Genomic DNA, 22854 nt, shown 5'->3' with positions numbered 1-22854 from the left:
GTGGACTAGTGTGGTGGAAACAAATGCTGCATTGCTTGTTGACCGTATTGTCTGACAGGAAGAGAGTCCCTGCAAAACATAGATAGATGGGGAAGAATTATATCCTGCTAGCTCACTTCTCCTAAAACTGGCTTATTTGCAGATATGGTACCCTTTTCCAGAACAGAGTGAGAAATTGTTGTGAATGGAATCGGAGGGTGCAGACAGTACCATAATTTTCACAGCTGCTAGCAACTTGTGCACAGTTACTGGGGGGGAGGGGGAGGATGTTATTTTTCATTCTTGTATCTAAAAGAAATCCTAGATAGCAGATCAAGTTCGCAACCAGTTACTATGTGCTCAGGAAGGCGAGTAAGGGTATAGGAAGGGAATAAGAACCCTCTTATTCTCCTACATGGACCTGCACCCAGAATGGATGGACAGGGAGTAGGTGGGCAGGGATGAGAAATAAGGAGAGTCTTGGCTGCACCCCTCAGCACACTGTCCAACACAGCGTGGAGGGTTGGGGAGGTGGTGGAATATTCTGGCACAGCAATGGGGTGGGGGAACAGGGAGGAACTGTGACTTATATTGTTGTCTGTGTGGCACAAGGCTTGTGGGGTTACAGGTTGGGGGCAACACCTGTCCTCACTCAGGGATACACCAACACACGCAATCTGGCCCTGTGTTGGCTGTACTGCCATCTTCACAGTGTTATAAACAGCTGCAGAGAGGGCAAGCTGAAAAGTTAAGGGAGTTATTGGTGCAGGAAAAGAATGAGAGTCAGTGCCTCCCTTTGTGGCGTAGCAGTCAACCCCCTTGGCTGAAGGGGGCTTGCTTTTGCTGGCACAGACTGAATGTGGCCCATCTCTTAATCCTCACAACACTGCAGAGAGGTGGGTAAGTGTTATTACACCATTTTATAGACTGGGGAAGAGAGGCTACGTGGCTGAGTTTGTGACTACTCACCAAGGGCCCAATCTGAAGTCAGTGGGTGTTCTGCTTCAGTGAGAGCAGGAACAGCCAATTCCGCAGCCAAGATTAGCACTCAAGGAATTTCTGGCTAACCCCAGCCTCTCATTGAACCCATGGCTTCTCTCTTTCTCTCACTATCAAATTAAGGAAGAAAATGAGAGCTGAACAAATGATTTGCGGCCAATAGTTTTCTTAAAGGAATTAGCCTCATTTTCTTCTTGCAAACATCTGAGAGCAAATCATGATTTCCACAGTGGAGGAGCTGATTGCCTATCTGCTTGCACACAATGCTCACTTTAGCAGAAGCGTCAGCTATAGCATTGTTCACCAGCAACTGTGCTTATGTGAAGTTGAGAGTTGGCAGTACAGTGAAGGAGCTGCGTAGGCAATGAAGAGTTGTAACAAGCTCCCCTCTCATCCACAGATTTTGTGGCCTCAGATAACAGGCAGCACTAAGGAAAGTGGTATATAATAGCCATTTCCCACTCATATCCCATTTCTCATACAGCCCCAACCTGTTAGCCAGTGCTTAAATTGAAATGAAAGAGGTGCCGGGCAAGCAATTTTTTACATTTATAACTGACGAAGCAAATCTAGAGGTGCCAGGGCAATGAACTGCCAAGCCTAGAGGTGCCAGGGCTTGGCCCCGGCACAAATTAAGCACTGGTGTTAGCAATAGTTATTCCACAACAATGAAAATGCTCGCACCCCGTGCTGGCCACTTCAGCTAGCCTCAGACAGTTTTGTTAAGGAACTTCAAGTGGAGAATCTACTTACTGCCCTCAGAGGAAGCAGCAAATAGTGACATAGTGGGATTCCACATATGATATGCTGGACTACCCTATGAGCAGCATGTAGCCACACAATAGTCCTAAATGCAATGCTCCATTCATTCCTAGAAAGACAACAGCTAGAACTTGACAGGGGCAGAGTGGTTGTTTGTTTGCCGCTTGTTTGAGCTTCCTTCACACACAGGAACTCAAATTAATTTAGGGGTAAGGAAGGAGTTGGGCAGAAAGGAGGCAGTTCAGGGCAAAAATGTTCAGAAAAATGTATGTCCTCTAAGGTATTTCTTATTGCTTGTCTGATGCAGTGTTCACCCCAGTGTATTTCTTATTGCTTGTCTGATGCCAGTGTTAAGGTGGCAGGTAGGTCAATTATCCATATAGGCTCACCATCTGGAAAGATAGTCTTTGCTCACCTGACTGGCAGAGCAATGTAAGAGCCTGCAAGGCTTTATAAAAGAGAAATTGCACATGAAGGAGCAGCTGCTCCCAAGTATGATGAGTCCTGTGACAGGAAACCGGTCACCAGCCACAGGGAACACATAAAAAGGGCCCTGTGGATGATCCACATGCATTTGTAGGCAGCTTTTGAGAGGGTAGCTCTGGATGCGGGCTGGGACAAGGAGATCTGGGCCCAATGTCTAGTGCCCTATTTGACTGGGAAGGCAAAGGTGGCCTATATGGCTTTAACAAATGTGCAAGTGAGAGACTGAATTGGTAAAGATGGCCATCCTGGATAGGGTGGGCCAACCCACTGAAAAATATAGAAATTTTGAACTACGAGATGGATGTGGGAGTCCACATCCTTTTGCCCAGAGGCTGAGGGACTGGACCACCCACTGGCTGAGGGAAATTATGGACACTTTGATCCTTGAACAGATTCTACAGCGCCTCCCCAAGAACACTCAAGTATGGGTCAGATAACATCAGCCTACCACAGTGGACATGGCTGTTAAACTGAAAGAAGAATTCATAGAGGTGGACCTCCCCAGGAAAGATGGCTGACTATAGGATCGAACCAGGATAGTAGACAGATGGCCCCAACTTGTGACATTGGGCACAGATTGGAGCCCATTTCCATTTGAGATGTGGTATGGTGCCAGGGTGCCCAAGCAGTGGAAAATGTAACCCAAGCTGGAAGAAATAAAACCTGAGTTGGGGGTGGGGGGAATACTGAAACTGGAAGGATACGGATTGGTAAACACTGGACCTAGGACAGCAAACCATCAGGAAGGGAAAGAAAGTGAGGTCTCCTGAGAAACGGGGAAAGATAAGAAAAATATGGAAATAGAGGCAGAAGAAACAAATACCCCAAGCCTGGTAGCCAGGGTTGAGAGGTCATCAGGTCTCCCCCTCCACCCATACACCGGAAGGACTGAGCCCAGATATCGTTTGGAGGGCTGGGAGAAACAGCGACCCTGAGCAACCAGATGGAGGAAGGTAGGCCCTAGGCTCTACCACAAAGTAAAGGGGTTTAGGATAGGGAGGCTGATCCCATAGTTTGCCCATGATATGAGGACCTATGGGCAGAAGCAGAATTGTGGGGGTGACCTCTGCCCATCAAATTCAATTTCTGTGGGTGAAGAATGGATGGACTCCACAAGGGGACCCCCAGATGACCATCCGGGGAGTGAGGAGAGACTCCAGCAGAGTAACACCTCAGGCAAGGGAGGAAGACCCAAGGAAAATAAAAAAACAGGACCTGCAGCAAGAAGGGGAGATCAGTGACAGAGAACTGGGAACCAACAACTAAGTCAGTACTCTTGTCACTTTAACACCAATTAATTCCCCTCAGGCTGGACCTCACCAGGCCTAATTAGTGGATTAGAATGGACTAGGGGAGCACTAGTGAGCAAATTGCCCCATTAATGAAGGCAGTATAAAAAGTCTCAGTAGGGAAGTGCAGAGAAGAGAGGCAAGCTAGTAGAACCAGAGCTAGGCAGGATCTCTGGGTAGTGATCTTTTCCCTCTCCTCTCCTTGGCAGAGAACTGAGAAAAGATTGAAACTGTAAATGCCTATGGTGTATGGATCAGTAAGGTGGTGGGATGTTTAACAAGTGAAGGTCTCGGAGTCTGTGTAGACAGAGCAGAAGACAAGAGAAGGACATTGCCCTATCACAGCTTGTACCAAAAGTGGAAAAATAAGGATTAGTTTTACCACAAACTATGTCCTGATGTTTTCAGCCAATACTGCTGATGTTTTCAAAACTAAAAATAATCCACTTTTGAGGTTTTTTCCATGGCCCCTTTGTGATTTCCCCTGAATATTCCCATGACTCATTCACAGCCCTTGGTATTATGAATGCAGCAGAATCACTGTTTCAGGGGGTCTTTTTTTAGAGTTAATATCCATGGCTGAAACAGGATAGTCTTTGAGGACTGATCCACCTGAATGCCATAACACAAATGGAGAGATGCACTTCCAGAGACACCCCTTGGAAAGCAAAATTCAAACTCTCTGGTTGCAGGGTCCTCTACTCCAGCTGTAGTTCAAAGAAGTCTTTGAAATGTGGTTTCTTGCCACCAAATCAGCAATATCCATTATGAATAGGCTCACAACAGACTGAAACTGTGGGCAGGGGTGGAGAGGAGGAGAGCAGCAAACCCTGTAAAAACAAAGCATCTGTTATTAGATTTACTAATGCAATTTGAGCTTCCAACTTCCTGTCGTAGATCCAATCTGCTTTATTCTGTGGTTTTATTCGAATGACCGTGTCTAATTTTGGGCTGAAAACATGAAATGAGTGTATCTAAATGAAGCTGCAGCGAGTGCTAAATATTATCTATCAGTTTCATAAAGGTTCCTATATAATCAGAGCTGTGCTGAGTGGATGAACATTTAGAACCATTGAGAGCGACATGTTGCCCCATAGCTGGGGAGTCGCAAGAGCTATGGTGAGCATGCTGCTCTTTGTGCAGCGGGCCTATCTCTGCTGGCCTGGTTGGGGAAGGAAGACTTGCAGGGTGAATTATGGCCCTGCCTCTTCCCTGCCCTTTTTGGGTTAATTTGCGCCCCCAGGAATGCATAGAGGAAGCAGTCCCTGCAGTTCCCCAAATGCAAGAGCTGTGCTCATCCCCTGTCCTTGCGTGGGGTGGAAGGATCCTGGCTGTCTGCCCCCTGCATACCCACACAAGGACAGGCACAGGCAATTTACCCCTGAACAGTTACCTGATTACCCAACCCCAGCAGTCAATGTAGTGAACCATGATCAAGGTCACTACTTGAATAAGTTTCAGCCTTTACATTTTCCACAACAAATGAACTCAGCACAGGACAGTAGAACAGCTGTGCTAATTTACCATTGTGTGAAAAAATACATTTTCCATGATTTGTATAATTCGATGGTTTGAAGTTTTATTTATAAACTGGATCAGCCACTGTTGATAATGGTACATTTCGTAACACGATGAAAAATTCCATCTCAGACTTTAAATTATTTCCACTCATTTGACACATCACTGGCAAACAGCTGGCTCACTCAAAACCAGTGTCTCCAGGCCGAGTATTACAATGAAGACAAAACTCAACCCATAAAAAAGGATAAGGCTGTGAAGTGATGCAAACCAACAGAACCCAGGAAACTGAAAGCTGAGGCTGATGCTCTGTTAATTTCCCTCACTGTTATATTTAAAAAAAACCAACAACAAACAAACAAAAAATGAGATGCAAAAAGTTTTGGTTAACTTTTTAATTTAAAAGATACTGTTTGGATTACCTTCACACTCTGTAGTGGCATTTCCTGCTAAACTGAAATCAGGAAGTACCCTATTGGAAATCTCACAGGAAAGCCAATTAGCTCTTTAGGGCTTTCTAGCCAAATTCCTAGGTCAAAGGGGCTGGGATAACTTCAGATAAGTACTTATACTTTATTAAGTTTTGCCAAACCAAATCATGACACTGCTTGGTGGAGGGCTGATTTATGGGAGATTTATAGTGTGATTACGCAATGACTAAAGGGAACGTAACTGTCTACAAATACGGAAGAGGGTAAACACCAAAGGACAGATTTTCTCTGGTCCTTGAGTAGGAAATTGGACATACAGGATCCCTTTACTTTCCTCTGCAATTCCCATGGAAAGGCAACGGGCAGTTGCAGTTCCTGTGCTCAAGAAGCATGATCCAGAATCCAGTGAGGTCAAGTTGGAGTTTTCCATGACTTAATAGGCATTGGATTATATCCAGTAAGCCCATAGATTGCTTTCCTCATATATCCCTGAAAACAAGTGCTTGGAGATAAGAAGGGGGCCATGGCTCCATCCCCCTCGTTGCAGCAACTTGTAGAGCTAGATATCCTTTTGCAGCATAGGCTGCAACTTCTCCTGCATCCTGGGAGCTCAGAGAGGGATTGTGCTCCCTGAGATTCCTGGGTATGCACTGAAAGTCAAGCCAAGTTGGTTTAGGGAAATCAGATGTAGATACCCCATACAGTAAGGAGTAGGATGAGGAAGCTCCTGGTTAAATGCATCCCCCTCATTTAAATTACCAAATTCCAGTCAGCCCTCCAAGCACCTTTTCTCCCTCCACTATCCATGAAGCAGCAGTGTCAGCTTCTGAGGCAGCTACAAAGGAGAAAGAGTAAATGCCACTGAGTGAAATCTGGTAAATTCAAATTTTGAAAAATAGCCAAGTGTTTATTCGTTATTATTACATGTTCATATGTGAGAAAATGGCCTTTTTAAATACTGCACATTGTGCAGGGAGCGAATTCTTTGGTTGGGAAACGGGCTTTGGGGATGTCTACACTGAAATCATAGGTGTGATTTGCAGCTCAGGTAGGCATAACTGAGCTAGCTGTAATCTAGCTAGTATGGCTAAAAATAGCAATGAAGACTGCAGCACAGGCTTCAGTGCATAGGCTGTACAAGCCCAACAAATAATGTGGTAAACAAATAATTGCATTAATCATTTTAACTATTTTCAGTAAAAAAATTTTGGGGGAAATTATTTCAAAAATTCCTCAACATTTTTTGACAGTTGTTGGGAAACTAATTTTTCTCTCAGCACTAGTTCTGAGAGACATGTTAATATCCCAAATCCAAAAAGTTAAATAGAAAACTAAATAAAATATTGAATATAGTTTTAAAGCACATGTGTGGAAAGTCTTGAATGAATTAATGTGAGATAACAACAACAATATATATTTGCTTGTGTAAGTAGCGCATATTAAATTATCCTTTCAATCAAATACAGCAGTGATGCACAATGACAGCTGCTTGGGAGCCAGTGGTAGGATTTCTGGAATGGGCTGGGGTCCTTGTTTGGGTCTCATGGAAGCATTATGTTGGACCTGAAAGGACAAAGCTTCTTTTTCTCTCTCCTTAGGGCCATATTCCGCTGTTCTTACATGAAAAAGCGTCAAAGAGAGGTCTTAGTGGAAGAGAATTATGGTTTTGATGAGTACAGGAGTGTTCCATGTGTTCCTTTCTTAGTGGCTGTCAGGCTAGGAGCATGTTGATACTATTTGCTTTCAAAGTATCCCACTGATAGGTGTCAGTGGGAGCAGTGTGCATGCAAAAGAAGAATTTGTACCAGTGTGAGAGTATTCAGTGTAAATATCATGAACTTATGGGAAAGGTCTCTTCGTCTATGTTCTTGACCATGACTTTGGAACCTTTCAAAGTAAAGATACCACCTAAGTATTTAGCCCAGATTTTAGACAAGATCCAGTGCAGAGGACACTTTGGGAGTTTTACTGTCTTCCAGGTGGATCTCCACCAAAGATAAAACTGTTCATTCCTTACTTTGGATTACTGAGGTTTTATGAATTAATTACAGGCCTCAATAACTTGGAATGCATTAAAAACACAGGCCAGATTCTCTCTTGCACCAAGATATGCTTGGTCTAAGAAGGAATAAGGCTATCAAGGAGCTGGTTATGGCTTCCTGATTCCCTGGTTATGGCTTCCTGCCACAGCTCCAACGTCAGCTAGAGCAGCCTGTGGGCTGCTCTGACTTATAAAAGCTGGCTGTAGTCCCTGAATGACCATATGCCAGCTGTAAATTGCCATAGAGAAGCACACTTTCATTTCACCCCCTTGTAGCACCTTCTTGGATCTGATAAATTCTTCCCCCTTCTCCCCCCCCGAACATACCTCTCACATTTAGTTTTTCTTGCTTTCGTTTTGCTAATGTGATTTGAACTATATGAATTAAGAATTATTGTGCATTACTACTTTATTTTAAATCCTTCTTTTTTCTTGACCAGGCATACCCTTGCACTAATGATAAAGAATGTGAAGTTGGGAGGTACTGCCATAGCCCTCATCAAGCTACATCTGCCTGCATGATCTGCAGAAGGAAAAAGAAGCGTTGCCACAGAGACGGCATGTGCTGCCCTGGGAACCGTTGTAACAATGGTACTTAAGCAGCTCTTCTTATTTTCCTTTTATATATGACAGTGACTGGTTTAATGGCATATATTGAGAACATATGTAAGCAGAGGACATGTGTAGCAGTAGTTCTGTTTGAGTTACCACAATTCCTTCTTCAGACCAATAGGAAACATGTCAAAAAACTTATAGCAACACAGGGCTTGTATAAATATGTCCTATGCTTTCTATCTTGTGATTAGAAGAGATTCTGTGATTTTGCTCTGCTAGTGAGAAACCTAACACATGATTTTCAAAACTGTGTAGGCAACCGTATGCCTTATTTGAGGGTGCAGTTATTTTGATTGCATGCTCAAACTGTATTTGTATGTGGCAGTAAAAAGTTCGATGCATAACTAGCCATTTAGAGTGTAGTCGTTCAGTGTCTGGTCAGATTCACGACTCTTGTGTTAATGCAACGCTAATACAATGTCAAACACAGCAGGGGAATGTTTACTATTTTTTTTAAATCCCCCTTTTCATTAAATTTTCTGTAATGTCATAGTACATTTCTATTCATTTAAGGTATTGCGAACCACCTCTCTGACCCCCTGTCCTTTTAGATGTTTATGTTTTTTTAACAAAACCTATATTTCGTGACTAAACTATGGGTGGCTGACAGATTACTTAAAATATGGATTAATTCACTGATTCAATAGCAAACTGGATAATCATTCTTTTTCAGTAAATGTAAAGAAGCAAATTCATCCGTGGTGTTACTCCACTAAAACGATGCCTTGGAAGTTATATTCTTGTTATTGTTTATATTGCTGATGCCGCACCTGAGATTGAAGATCCTGTGGTATGAGGTTTTGGAGTCCCTGCTCCAAAATGCCTGGAATCCAAATAAGACATACATACGGTGGGAGGGGAAATACACAGGCACAGAGAGGTGAAGTGATTTGCTCAAGGTCACTAGCAGAGCTGTGAATAGAAGCCAGGCCTCCTGAATTTCAGTTCAGTGCCCTATTGACTGACAACACTCCTCTCAGCCTCTACCACAGCCTTCTAATAGGCCTTCCCATTTCTAACATCTCATTCCCATAGGTATTTGCATACCAGTAACTGAAAGCATCCTTACTCCACACATCCCCGCTCTGGAAGGACCACGCCACAAGAAAAATGGTATTTATTCTAGCAAGGACTTGGGATGGCAGAATCTAGGGAGACCACAGTCCAAGCTGTCACACATAAAAGGTAGGATTGCTTTTGCAATATAGTCCAGTTCATTCACCTCTCTGTAGAAAGACAAGCTACAGCAACGCAGACTAGACTGATTTACAGTGATCTGCTATGAAATGCTGGGAGGGCTGGGATTGTCATCATCTGTATATTTCAAGAATTCACAGACCACAAACGATATTATACCAATTTGCTTGTATATGTCAGTCATAGCCTCTGTGCTCAGAATAGCATTTGTTCCTTTACTGTAAGCCATGTGTCAGATGTGGTGGGAAAGTGTATTTTCCAGTTGCGCAATCTGTGCAGGCCGCACCTTGCTTCTCTTGTGATGATCATGCAATATGTAACACATGCCTTTGTGACCATGAGGCTTCATTAATTGACTTTCTCCTTATCAGGCCTTACAGACAATTGTATTGATATCCTCCTTGCACCTCTCTAACTCCCCCCAGGCCTTGGCGTTTATGTACTTCAAATACCTGCTGATGAGTATCATATCCTCTGTTTCTTAGTCAACATTGAGCCAGACTGTTCTGAATCTATACCTTCTGCCTCAGACACTGAAATATTTTGTTGGCTTTTCTTAGGGCATGAAGGAGATCCCTGCTTACGATCATCAGACTGCATTGAGGGGTACTGCTGTGCTCGCCATTTCTGGACCAAAATTTGCAAACCTGTGTTGCATCAGGGGGAGGTGTGTACCAAACAGCGCAAGAAAGGCTCTCACGGCTTGGAGATTTTCCAGCGATGTGACTGTGCTAAAGGGCTGTCTTGCAAAGTATGGAAAGATGCCACTTATTCTTCTAAATCAAGACTTCATGTATGTCAGAAAATCTGAATGAGGATTGGAAAAATGTTACTAATAGACTGTGAATTTGTGTATTTGCATTGCAACATGGTCGGAAATGAGGATTGTAAATAAACACAGAATGGTTAAAGTAATGATTGTGGTAGGAATAGAAATCACCCCAAACTGCATTTGTTTTGAACTGGAAGTGAATGCGATGGCAGCTGGAGTTTTTCCATTATGCAACTTCTTTGTGTAAATAATTTCGACAGTTTGTGGAAAAAAACTATTATAAAAAAGCACAATGGAAATTATTGACATTTATCAAGCTGCATGGTCCCATGACTTTTCAAGAGTTCAGTGTTAGGGGTGGGATAGTTTTCCACCATGGTAATAGACTGTTAAATAAATTGTATACAGCATATTCCAACACAAAGCAGTGCTTTACAGAAAGACTTTTTCTGTCAACACATTATTGGGTACTAAAATATTAGTGATAAATAGCAGGTGTTAGAGATGGGAATAAAAGTTACTGTGAATGTCCATACACCTTGTTAATCAGGGCTGTCACTTGAAAAAGGAAAGCACTCCTGCAGGGCAAGAGTGCTGGATTTTGCAGGCCCCAGTGGGAGTGGCAAAATCTCACCACACAGTGATTTCAAAACACCAGTGGCAGTTCTTCTGATCAGAGGCATTTAAACAGGGGGTTTTTTTTTGTTTAAAATATATATATAATTCTATAAATATTTAAACTGAAATGCCTTAATCGGTTCATCTTCAGTTACTATAATTAATAGCTTGTATTTGTCTCGGTATACTGCTAGCATACATGGGCTGAGCAGATAAAGCAAAATATGTGCATGATTCGTCCAGAATGATACCCATTCAGTTGCTCGTAGACCTACTAAATATAGTTTTCTTGTCAGAACATGCTTGCATTATGGATAGTTCCATAAAGGTAATATTTTGAAAAGTTATGAACATCTGAATATGGAAGGTTATAACAGAAATTGTTTTGCAACCTTAACTATACGAGATGCTGCCTGCATCTTCTACAATTAGATTGTATGCTAATAAATTACATGTTTTATACTGTAACAGTAACAATAGGCTGTTAGTGTAAATCTGGTTCTTCCATGATTTGGAGAAGCTAAAATGGATTGGATTCACCTTTCACAGTCAGCAAAAAATTAAAAAGTTGACTTTTGCAAGCATCTCATCGCCTCTCCTAAAGAACAGACAGTAACATGTGATGCTGTCATCTATGACATGCTGCGAGCCATCATGTGATGTGACACAACAGCTCAGACTGAAAAGAGAATAGGTTCTGGTTGAATGCATGTTAACAGTTTGGATATTGTTGTGAACAGTGGATTCACATTGACTACAGTGGATAAAGAAATCTGTTAACATAACTACCCTGTTCGTGAACTGGCTAAAACGAAGGATGTCCACCATCTGACTTCTCTCTTAATGTCTTTTCATCTCCTCTTACTTTGCTCACTTATTTTAAGGAATGTTATCTGTGTAAACGTAAGTAAAGAGACTGGAATTTCTTTTAAAAATAGCAGATTATATAATTAACTTACTGAAATATTTGTTTCCGCATTTTATAAGACAATGGCTGTCCCCTTTGGTTAATCAGTTCCAAACAGCTTGTGTACAGCAGAGTAGTTTACTTTAATTGTGAAGACCAACTTTTGACTTCCCCCCTCTCCCTCTTTATGGCACCTTTCCCCTCCCTTGCATTTCTGTACCAGTGCCTTTTGTACAAATAATGGTTCATATACATCTTCTGACGCAAACTTTTTTACTGGAAATCATATCTAAACTACGCTTCCTGTATCTCTGATAAGAATCTAAATTCCAACATATATACTGGATTAAAGAGAATGATTTATAGGATAATATATTTCATATGCAAGTCACTTTTTATTGTTAAAAAGGGAATGGTCTGTAGAGATAGGCTCTCTTATTCCTTAAAAAGTGATGATCCGATTCCAGTCTCACTTTCACAAGTGCTACATTACTGCAACTCCAGTGACTTCAATGGAGTTACTTCAGTGCAACTGAGAACAGAAATAAAGTCTGGAAAGTGAATCATTTCAGCAGAACAACTGAAATATAGAGGTCAATTCCAAAGCCCTTTTGTACACCATAACAGCACATGCATATAAGATCAGTCTCACTGACTTCAGTGTGTCTACTCCATATGAGTAGGGAGTTGAAGAATTGTCCCCCCTAGTGATTTGCATCTTACGTTCTGACTTCTGCATAACCTCCCCTTCTCCGCACAAAACATAGTATTTGGACTAATTTATTTACAGGAAATGTTTAATGAGATATATTTTCTTATAGAGATATTTCTTACAAAAAGCTTTGTAGCAGAATATATATGCTTCCTGATGACTTTGTAATTTAGAAAAAGAATGTATAATAAGATGAAATATATTAAATATTCTTTTTCCCAAAAATATTTACCCACATTCCTTGCCTGCTGTTTTAGTGTAGGTCTTTATTGAATAGGATTGGAATATATACTCAGTATTGCCAAAACCTCATGAGTCAGGCCCCAAAATAAGTAGATTGGCTTAAAAATCATTAGATATTTTTAAAAATTGGGATTCTTTTGAGTTGTCATCTGGTTTCTGGATTTATAGGGTGCATTTGTTTCATATTTTCATATTTTTTACAGCACTGAGAGGGCTAGAAACTTTTTTTTAAAGCTGAGGTTTTCAGGCAGTCTCTTGACTGCCATGGTTAAAAAAATAATAATAAAAAAAGCCTACCAAATATTATGAAACTTTCCATAAAATCACAAGAGTTGGCAACATTGTATACTATACAGGCTGGATGCTGAAGTCAATAGGAGTTTTGCCATTTACTTTAATACACATGCCTCCAGAACAAAAAAAAAATTATTTTAGCTGCTCATTCAAGAAGGAGCTATTTCCACTTTTCAATTAATGGTATCTGTTCACTGATATGTGGTATATATGCAACTGAGAGGTGAATTTGCCCCATAGGTTATCAAGAATAACTACTTTTTAAATAAAAATATCCCCATCTGCATGTATATAATATTCAGAGTCTAGGAAATCAAACAGAATAGCTGGTCAGATACCCAGTGATCACTGTGGTAAGAGAACACAGATAGAAATAGCCAGAGATTGTACTCAACCAATATGGCATATTGATATTAATCACAGCATGATTATTCTTGAAAACCTGTGAGAAAAAAAGTAAAGAAAACTGACATTTACCAAGGAAACTTCTGTTTCAGCCAAAAAAAACCATTTTCCATCAAAAAATTTTGTTGGATATTTTTTTTTAACCAGCTCTAGTCAGCAGATGAGGCTGGGAGAAGGGAAAAAAATTTCCTCAACAGTTTTGCTCTTTGTGTTAATGGCCATTGTCAGAGTTGCTAAGCGGTGTATTTCCTCTCATCCTTCTCGTGCCCTCTCACTGCTCTGCCAGTCAGCTGCTTACCTGCTCAGTGCAGAGTGGTAGGAGATGAGAGAGGTATAGGGAGTGATTGAAGGAAGGAGGGACAAGACTGAGGTGATCAGGTGCTTGGGGTATGGATTCCTCTGCTGACACTTTCTCCCTACACAAAGGCCTAAGGACAGGGGAGAAAGGGAGCTGTTGCAAAGAATATGCAGAAGAGAATCTGCTGTGTGAGATTCATGCAGATCATCCTTAAGGGTTTACAATACAATAAGAATGGAGTGGGATGGAAGTAAAGCCTAGAGCGGGGAACTAGGATTTCTTGGGTGAGAGGCACAAACTAGGAAAAATTCTTTTAAAAAATGTCATCAACTCTGCTATTTCCCCTGGCAGCACCAGGCATTGCTTTCTTGCCTAGTCAAACCTCAGTGTTTCTGCAGGTTTAGGATGTGTCCAAACTTTTGAGAAAAACACTTAGTTTGGGCAGAGTTAGCATAGACAACAGCCTGTTGGTGGCCTAGGATTCCCAGTCCACCTTCTTCTGCTGAAAGGCAGCTGCAAAGGAAGGAAGAGAAGAAAGCAAGAGGTGGCTGCTGCTGTACTGCAGAACTCCATCTGTTCCCTTAGCTATTACTCTGAGCACCACTGCTGTGACTGACCTTGATGGATCTGCAACATAGAGTGGATCTCACTGGAAACTTGTTTATGCTGGCAGTTCTGTGTTATTATTGGAGCTGCTGTTGTTATTGCACAAGTGTCAATGACTTATTTACAAATGTCTGGTACAAATAAAATCTTTGTTTTGTACAGTACCAGCTTGCTCTTAGACTGTTTAAAAGTAATTTGGTGCATGATGCATTTCCTAAAGCGGAGGAATGAATCTTCATGTAGAAATTAACATTTTGAAATATACCAAGAAAAATACAATTTAGAAACTTAGATGCTAGCAAAAAAACACCCCACCCCACAATTAACATAAAAATACTTTTCAAAATGATAGGCAGATTACAAATGTTAGCCCTGGGCTCCCAGGTACACCTGGGACACACATTCCCCTTTCTTATTGTCAAAGCTGCTCAAACGGTAATTAACAAACCAAAAATGTTATGAATTTAGGCCCCCTTTGTTTTCCAGTGATCAATTCACAAAGCCTTTCTGAGACTGCCTATGTTTTTCATCCATATTTGCTGACTAGTTTGGGCTAATGATTTTTAGACTGTGGATGGTTTGCAAACTGATTGGTAACTGTTTGTGACAACTAACCAGAAATCACAAATTGAGAATAGCCTGGTACTGGTTCCACTTCCTAACTGAGTGACTGACATTTTCACAGGAGAATAACAAATGTAAACAGTCATGACTAACACACTGCACACACAACACAAATACATTCACGAATGTCAATGACTGGTCAAATATTTGGAAATAACAACCCCATGAGCGGCAGCAAATTCAGATCAAACCATCTAGTTGCAAATATGTTTAAACCTCTTTTCCTCATTATTTGAGCAGTTCTAGCTATTGTAGTAATATTGTTATATTTAAGATGGAGTAAAAAAAATTCAATGCATGTGCTTTCAAAATGTGTTCAGTCAGTTTGTTGGGGGGAAGATGAAAAGTGGCTGAATTTTAACCTTTCAAATATGGCATGCAGCTAGCCAGTTGTCACAGAGGAAAAGTTGCTTTGCATGGTCCAATAAACTAGTGGTTTAAGCCATTTAAAAGTTATTATTGTTTGAAAGTCAGTGCTGATTACCATTACTACTGAATGTAATGGCCCTGCCTTTAAACTGGGTGGAGATGGGTGTTCATACAAAAAGTGATATCAAGACAATAAATCCTATAACTTCACTAAATATAATGAAATTACACAATTTTTTTGGTGTAATTTAGTGGACAATGAAATGAGCATATGTGCTCTAACAGAGGTTTTCCTTAGGTAGCAGCCTATATCTTTGGAACAGGAAAATCTGATTTCCGTCCCCCTACTGCCATGAAGTTCTGAGTGACCACAGCATGCATCATACTGACAGTCTTGACCTATGGATTTGTCAGGTTGTTTGTTTTTAATTTCAACACACTCCTGGAATTTCTTGTTTTGTCCAGGGTTGAAAATGGGAGCACCAAAATAGCATGAGCAAGGCTGTTCTCATAGTACTGACAGGAAGTAGAATCTTAGTACAAGGATTCCCATTGGCAAGCCTGTTTTCAGGAGATTTCCAGCTCAAAATTTTCATACAGAAGGTTCAGATACTTTAAAGAAGTATCCAGAATTCTGGGTATTTATCCAAATCAAACTCCTACTGTCAAACCTTTTGAGGTTCACCTATCACTAAGCCTCAACACGATATGCATTGTTATACAATTTTGATTATATATGCAGCATAGAATGCCTCCAAAACCTGAAAGTTAAAAAATATATAATGCTGATAGTAAAAGTTAGAATTGACATGCAGCCATTTGGCAAGGTGAACTAGTATTGTTTTCACAGTCAGTGCATAATCTACCCATTCAAGGAAAAAAAATACACTCCTGTTGTAAACAGGCACAACTCTAGCACAAGCTAACCAAGTTCTTGAGTGAAGCCTAGACTTGCACAAACATTCCAATGCCATCTGTATATATGCTGTACTGTAGTATACCATTTGTCATCTACAAGTAATGCACTTTGCCTTTTGTGTGTTTGTGGGGGTGTGACTCTTTCTTGAAGAAAAATGTTTGCAAAGAGGCAGTTCATCTCATGACACCATAAATCTGTGTTTGTGATGTCATAATTTCTGTGCCAGGAATGGTTTTGTTACCACCATCGGGGAAATAACTAATTTGAACAAGCAAACAGAAGGAGACTCTTAGTGAAGAGATTTTTTGGTACATACAAATATTTAAATACATTAATAATAGATTTTAATTTAGGCTTAAAAATGTTTTTTGAAGGATTATTAAAACTCATGCTTCAAGGCTTCAGCCAATCCAATATAAGATGTTAAGATTCATAGAAGGCAAATTATCCCGCAACTGCATACTGTAGGGTTTCTTTCATGTTCTTCTGAAGCATTTGTTGCTGGCCACAAAGAGGATACCGGACTAGATGGAACTTGTGTCTGACCCAATATGGCAATTTGTATGTTCCCATGTACTCTGTGGCAAACTGGAAGGTTCTAAATTATAGAACAGGGTGGCCAAATAGTGGCTCCTGAGCCTCACCTGGCTCTTTCACAGTTAAAGTGCAGGTCACGGAGCTCTGCATACCCCTCCCCCCATTCTCCACCTACCAGACTGTGTGTGGAGAGCTTGGGGCTTCTGCCCTACGGCGGAGTGATGGAGCTTCAGCCCCAGGGGAGGCACCTGCCAGGACTCAGGGCTCACCTGCTGGGGCTGGGGACTTCAGTAGGAGCGAGGTTGAAACCCAGAAGCCCAGCTCCTCTCAGGGCAGAATCCCTGAGCCCCAGTGCCTTGCCACAGAGCAGAAGTCCCGAGACCCAGCTGGTGCACCCAGCTCTTGAACTTCTGATGATTATTGTATATGGCTCGGAGGGTCAGTAAGTTTGGCCAACCCTGTCCTAGAGCAATATCCCCTGGTTTTTCTTTCACCTTAGTGCAGCAAACTGAAAACGTGATGATGGCTTTGGGTTTATTGAATTAAACATGAAAAGGAATGATAGAAGTAGTACCTATCAATTGTTATTATTTTCATATTACATTCCAGTTATACTACAATGCCCTCCAGTTTTCACTGTGTCAGATTTTTTTCAACTAGAATGTGTAACCACTGTATGGGGTGCCCCACACCCACCCCTTAAGGGGTTAAATGTGGCTAGGTGGGCCCATTAACCACTTAAACTGCACCTGGAGGAAGAGCCAGGGAGCAACTAATTAAAGGATTAGGCTCAACTGGGCAGGAACAGGCAGCACTTGTAAAAAACAAATAGCTGAGCACAAACAGGGGTGTGGGGAGAGATTTGTAATTACTCTCTCTGTGGCTAGGGAAGTAGGTGCAGGAAGCAGTCCAGGGAAACAAACAAACAAACAAACAACAAACAGCCACAACAACTACAACAACAACAAGAGGAGGAGGAGGAGGAGGAGGATAGTGCAGACCTTAGCTGCTGGTTGTGGGGTCCCTGAGGTGGAACTTGGAGAAGAGGGTGGGCCCAGAATCCCCTAACAGCTAATGGAGAAGTAGCACCATTAAGAGGCAGTGAATTGGAAACCTGTCTGGAATGGCTGGTTCAGAAAGACTTTGGTACACAAACCTACACCCCAGAAGGGGAAAACTGCAGTGACCTAGCTGGAAGCAAGGCTGAGCTATGAAAACTGGGGCTGAGCCTTGTGAGGGAAAGAGACAGAGTGAGCACCTGGAGGAAGGGGCATCAGACTGACTGACCTACTCCCCAGCTGTGCCTACAAAGTGAGGGTTTCTGGTGGTGAGTAGGACTCCATGTTATACACATTGATAGAAGGGGAGCAGGAGGTTTTGAAAGCAGTGTAGAGAATGTTCTGATCTGCTCACATCTTTGGGAGTTTGGGCCAAACACATTCAATGCTAAAGTGATCAGCAATGAAATACTCATGTTAGCATTGTTGACATTTAAATTCACTGTAGAGACAGTGAGTTGAATGCTGTAGTTCACAGCTCTCTCAGAACTAAAGCTGCTCAAAAATCAGGGACTATTTTGCAGGTATCTTTTAAAAAAAGTTTATTTTTAAAAATATTTCATAGGCTTTAATTTTTTTTAAATTTTAACCAGCTCTCAGTTGAAAAATACATTTTAAATTAAAAATTCTTTGGGTCCACCTCTGGTTTTTATTTGTTTTTGGTCAAGATAGAGGTTTTGGACAAAAAATTGATTGAAAATTTTGAAATTCTGGAAGTTTCCTCCAGCTATATTCAAAACTATTGTTTCAGACTACATGCAGACTTAGGGAGGCAACATCGGTTTATACTTTGTTTCATATTTTCAAGGTTACCGTGACAAGCACTGGAAACCACTTTTAAAAACAAAAAAACTAGGTTCTGAAGCATAACTCTGCTGCTATGAATGGAATTCTAGAGGAAAAAAAAACATGGTGTCTATATATTACACTTAGTGCTACTAGGAGTTGAAGTTTGTACTGCAATGTTACGGTAGTTATTTTTCAAATGTTTCATGAAATGAATATTTTTTGTGAGGGAGCAGAAGGAAAAGATAGATGCACAGAGAGATAAAATTTAATAGTGAAAAGTGCAAGGTCATGAATTTAGGATTAATAACAAGAATTTCTATTATAAGCTGGGGACTCATCAGTTACAAGTAAAAGAGGAGGAGAAGGACCTCAGAGTATTGGATGATCCCAGGATGATTAGGAGCCTCCAATGTGATATGGTCATGAAAAAAGCTAATGTGGGCTTGGGATGCATTAGGTGAGGCATTTCCAGTAGCGATAAAGAGGTGTTAGTACCATTATACAAGGCACTGGTGAGACCTCATCTGGAATACTGTGTGCAGTTCTGGTCTCCCATGTTTAAGAAGGGTGAATTCAAACTAGAACAGGTACAGAGAAGGGCTACTAGGATGATCCGAGGAATGGAAAACCTGTCATATGAAAGGAGACTCAAGGAGGTCGGCTTGTTTAGCCTAACCAAAAGAAGGCTGAGGGGAGATATGATTGCTCTCTATAAATATATCAGAGGGATAAATACCAGGAAGGGAGAGGAATTATTTAAGCTCAGTACCAATGTGGACACAAGAACAAATGGATATAAACTGGCCATTAGAAAGTTTAGACTTGAAATTAGATGAAGGTTTCTAACCATCAGAGGAGTGAAGTTCTGGAATAGCCTTCCAAGGGGAGCAGTGTGGGCAAAAGACATATCTGGCTTCAAGACTAAGCTTGATAAGTTTATGGAGGGGATAGTATGATGGGATAGCCTAATTTTGGCAATTAATTGACTATTAGCGGTAAATATACCCAATGGCCTGTGACAAGATGTTAGATGGGGTGGGATCTGCTTTACTATTGAGGATTCTTTCCTAGGTGTCTGGCTGGTGAGTCTTGTCCACATGCTCAAGATTTAGCTGATCACCATATCTGGGGTTGGGAAGGAATTTTCCTCCAGGGCAGATTGGCAGGGGCCCTGGGTTTTTTTTGCCTTCCTCTGTAGCGTGGGGCTTGGGTCACTTGCTGGAGGATTCTCTGGACCTTGAATTCTTTAAACCATGATTTGAGGACTTGAATGGCTCAGACATAGGTTAGGGATTTGGTTAGGTTAGGTTGGGGGAGTGGGTGGGTGAGATTCTGCAGCCTGCGTTGAGCAGGAGGTCAGACTAGAAGATCATATTGGTCCCATCTGACCATAAAGTCTATGACTCTAAGTATAGGAGGCATCATGGAAGCTGGCATGAGCAGGAAATTGAGAAATATTATGCAGGAATAACAGCACTGTGATGCAAATAAGTTGTAATAACAAACACAAGGCAGACTCTGCTATGTGTGAAATGGTATTATTCAATTAAACTCTTCACTAAGACACAGTGGCCAGATCCTCAAGGTACTTAAGTGCTGCTCTGCTCAGGACTGCAATATTTTTCCCCTAGGTGGCATGCCAGTTAGTGCAATCCTCATCCCAGAGCTAGGCAATCAGGATCTCTAATTCATGGGGATAGTTAGGAGCCTAAAAAAGGGATCCTCAAAGCCAACAAGCTGGGCAGGGAGCCAGCTAAGCCACCAGGAGAGAGGCTTAGTCACTAAGTGGCTGAGCTAGTATGCCAGGTTGACAGGCCTGAGAGAGGCACCTCAGCCACAAACCCTCGTCTGGAATTGGGCACCTAAACCAGGTCATCCACATAAGTTTGCCTGTGCCCTAAAACTTTCTCCTGCTGCTGTTCAATACTTTTCTCTGTCATGCTACATTTCCCTGTGACCTCAGATATCTCGTGTGTGTGCTGTGCTGTGCTACCCCCACACCCCCCTCTACTAGTGGCTTGCATCCAGCCCTCCTGCTGTAGGGACTGACAGGTCTCAGGTCTGAGCTATGCTCAGAGAGTATCTATAGGATTGGGCCCCAGTGGCGAGATCAGTGTCCCCGCACCTAGTTTGAGAATCCCACTTCAGGCTCTCTGGGGCTTTGGTTTGAGTTAGGATTCCAAACAGCTCAGTAGCTATCGAGCTGGCAATTGCCATCTGGGAGAAACTTTGGTCCCTATGGGGACTTAGGTACCTACGTGATTAGGCAGAAGCGGAGTGACAGCTTTTTGAAAATGTCGGTAGCACCTAAATACCTCTGAGGAGCTGGGCCTGTGTCCTTGTCTCCTAGTAAAACAAAGAGCAGGAGAACCTCACACTTCTGGTTTAAATTAGGGCCTGATCCACAGCCCACTGAGGTCAACAGAAAGACTTTGTCCATTAACTTAACTTAGATAACCCATTGAAGCCTTAAATATCTTGCAAACCACACAATGGGAAAATGAAGTAGAGAGATAGTGATAATCCTTCAATCAAACAGTAAAGGAGGCAAAACATCAACTGGTAGAACCACTGACTACTTTCTTTTGGTTATATGTAGCCTTAACAGTAACATTTTTAGGTGTCCCCCACAGTCTCAATTGACAGCAGTTAACTGTCAGTTAACAGAAATCCTACTAGTTGCCATTCTTATCCTAAGAAACCAGTGCTTTTAATATAGCTAGGATTACAAAATGCTCCTAAAGCAATATGGTAATTTAAATTACATTTTGCAGACAGGCGAAGTGAATATGCAGTAGACAGGGATCTCAGTCAGCATTTTTTTTAAATAAATGATTCATGACAGTCATATGCTAAAGATGTTTTTCGGTTTCAAGTTTTAATTTATTGCGTGGGAAATGCAGCAGTCTAACTCAGACCTGCTGAATGGAGACCATGAGGATGTGAATTAAAAATTGTCTGTCACAAGGGGGGTGGGGACAGATGCATACTTGGCTGGCTGGCCAAGTGTGGAGCAGGAGTTAATTAATCTGCCTAGATTTCTTTCTTAATAAAGAAGGGAGAAGGAATATAGCTCTCTGTCAACTTAATTTTCAGACACTGACCTTCCACCTGAAGCACCCTGTTTTGAATCCAGCATCAACCAAAGGGACTGGAACTTATTCTGATGATGTGATAGTAACATTTTCTACATGTGCTGAGTCTGGCAGTATTGGCTTCAGTCCCAAAGAACTAGCGCTTCTAGCACAAATCAACTTTGGTCCAACTGGCAGTATTTGCTCTCTCAAAAAGAGGCCCCATGTGGAAATAAACCAAAGAGAACTTTTTTTTTTCCTACTGACACGTAGGCTCTCAAAGGGCCTGGTAACATACCAGTGAAGTTAATGAGAGCTTTGTCATTGACCTCAATAGGAGCAGGATCACACCCAAGTAAAGTGGCAAGATACATGGTGGTAAGGTGTGTGGGGAAGCCTGTAGTGTTCTGCACTCCACTTGACCTGTGACAGGAGGAGGATTGACACTTCAGTCTTATCAAAGCTTAAAACAAGCTTTCAGAAACACAACATTTATCACCTGGTAAAGCAGAATGATTTCATTTGTGGCCACCACAACTCAGTCCACAAGGAGATGTGATAAATAAGCTGAGATATTCTGTTCAGCAGACCTGTTAACTTTTCATATGTGGGAAGAGTGAATTGTTCTAGTGTTAGAAATTATGCATCTGCATGTTTCCATACATCCTGCTATAATATCCTCTAACCCATGATGATACAATTTCAGCACAATGCCCTAGAGGCTTGATGCGCAGGATCCTGTTAATGCTAAACCAACTCTCACATTTGATACCCTGCATGCCAGGCTGAAGATTTACAGTAGTAACTGACCCTTGTAACTGACCCTTGTGTTCATTGTGGCTATGAAAGAAAGTGTCTACTGCTGTTTCTTTCACTAAGGTTTGCAACTAAGGAAATCACTAAATGCTATGAAATATTTGAGTGAGATTTTCAAAATTAACCTCCATTTGGTGCACACAAATTCAGAGCATGTTGTATTATGGCCTCTGAGCCTAGGCTGGGGTCATACATATCCAGAGGTGCTATTTCTATCAATCACTTCACTTCAGCCCATCACTGTAAAATCTGAGTACCTTCCACAGAGAACTGATAGCAATAGTGCAGTCGCTACAAGACTTTATGGACTTTCTAGCATTTTTCCTTTTTGAAGTAAAATCTCTGCTTGGGAATATGGTTTTAATTTTATTTATTTACTTTTTTCAGATTGATTTGTCTTGCGGTAATTTCTTTTCTTGTTGGTTGGCTGGGGGCTTGGGGCTGAAGGGGAAGTCTGGTGTATGAGCATCATTCTTGCAGTATAAAGCCAATTTGC

General features: G+C 41.6%; 1 protein-coding gene across 1 annotated transcript in view; it reads left to right on the top strand.

Annotated features, from left to right (window-relative positions):
* Positions 1-12898, top strand: part of DKK2 (dickkopf WNT signaling pathway inhibitor 2) — a 66276-nt gene extending 53378 nt beyond the window's left edge. Inside the window, exons 2-4 of the mRNA XM_030565546.1 lie at positions 7946-8096; positions 9156-9305; positions 9878-12898. Of these exons, the coding sequence (XP_030421406.1) occupies positions 7946-8096; positions 9156-9305; positions 9878-10128 (552 nt within the window). The 3' untranslated portion in view covers positions 10129-12898. The remainder of the gene's footprint in view (positions 1-7945; positions 8097-9155; positions 9306-9877) is intronic.
* The last annotated feature ends 9956 nt before the right edge of the window (positions 12899-22854 follow it).

This window comes from Gopherus evgoodei, chromosome 5 (genome assembly GCF_007399415.2).
Source record: "Gopherus evgoodei ecotype Sinaloan lineage chromosome 5, rGopEvg1_v1.p, whole genome shotgun sequence".
NCBI classification, from domain to species: Eukaryota; Metazoa; Chordata; order Testudines; family Testudinidae; genus Gopherus; species Gopherus evgoodei.
Note: the sequence above shows the minus strand (reverse complement) of the source record. Positions and strands in the feature narration are given on the sequence as shown.